The sequence below is a fragment of the Setaria italica genome, chromosome V, assembly GCF_000263155.2.
Source record: "Setaria italica strain Yugu1 chromosome V, Setaria_italica_v2.0, whole genome shotgun sequence".
Lineage (NCBI taxonomy): Eukaryota > Viridiplantae > Streptophyta > Magnoliopsida > Poales > Poaceae > Setaria > Setaria italica.
Window position 1 is genome coordinate 11,863,842 of NC_028454.1, and position 466 is coordinate 11,864,307.

A 466-nucleotide genomic window follows, 5' to 3' on the forward strand; every position below is an offset into this window, starting at 1 on the left:
CCGCCGCCGCTCACGGGGAGGTGGTGGGACCACGGCGGGACGCTCACGCCTTTCGCCCATCATCATCATGGCTGCTGCTGCTGCTGCTGCTCTCTCGCTAGGATCGGGCCGGGGGGTGGGTGCTCTGCTTCCTTTCCCTCCGCCGCTAGGCTCACCAGGGTGTGGTCTATGGAGGGATCTCGTGGACTCGGCTTATCTCTGTGGGTGGAGGGGAGACGCGGACAGTGCGTGGGTTGGAGAACGAACGCGGCGCGCGCTTATAAACTGCCCGCTAACCACGGTCGCGGCATCGGGAGGCGAGCTGCCCGCAGTTAGCTAACCAGGGTTAAGCACGACGCGCGGAGCCTCCGAGGTAACGCCGTCCCCGTTCCGTTACCCAAATAGGGTATGACCCACGGTCAGTGAGAAACCCTTGGACCCGGTTGGGGGACGAAAAGATCGCGTGATGGGCGGACGCGTGGTGGGC

At 65.0% G+C, this 466-nt stretch overlaps 1 protein-coding gene across 1 annotated transcript in view; it reads right to left on the bottom strand.

The window, feature by feature from the left end:
- The window catches only part of LOC101763957 (zinc finger CCCH domain-containing protein 2-like), a 1,901-nt gene extending 1,659 nt beyond the window's left edge, over positions 1 to 242 (bottom strand). The window contains 2 exon segments of the mRNA XM_004971676.2: positions 5 to 50; positions 52 to 242. Of these exon segments, the coding sequence (XP_004971733.1) occupies positions 5 to 50; positions 52 to 69 (64 nt within the window). The 5' untranslated portion in view covers positions 70 to 242.
- Positions 243 to 466: the final 224 nt, after the last annotated feature.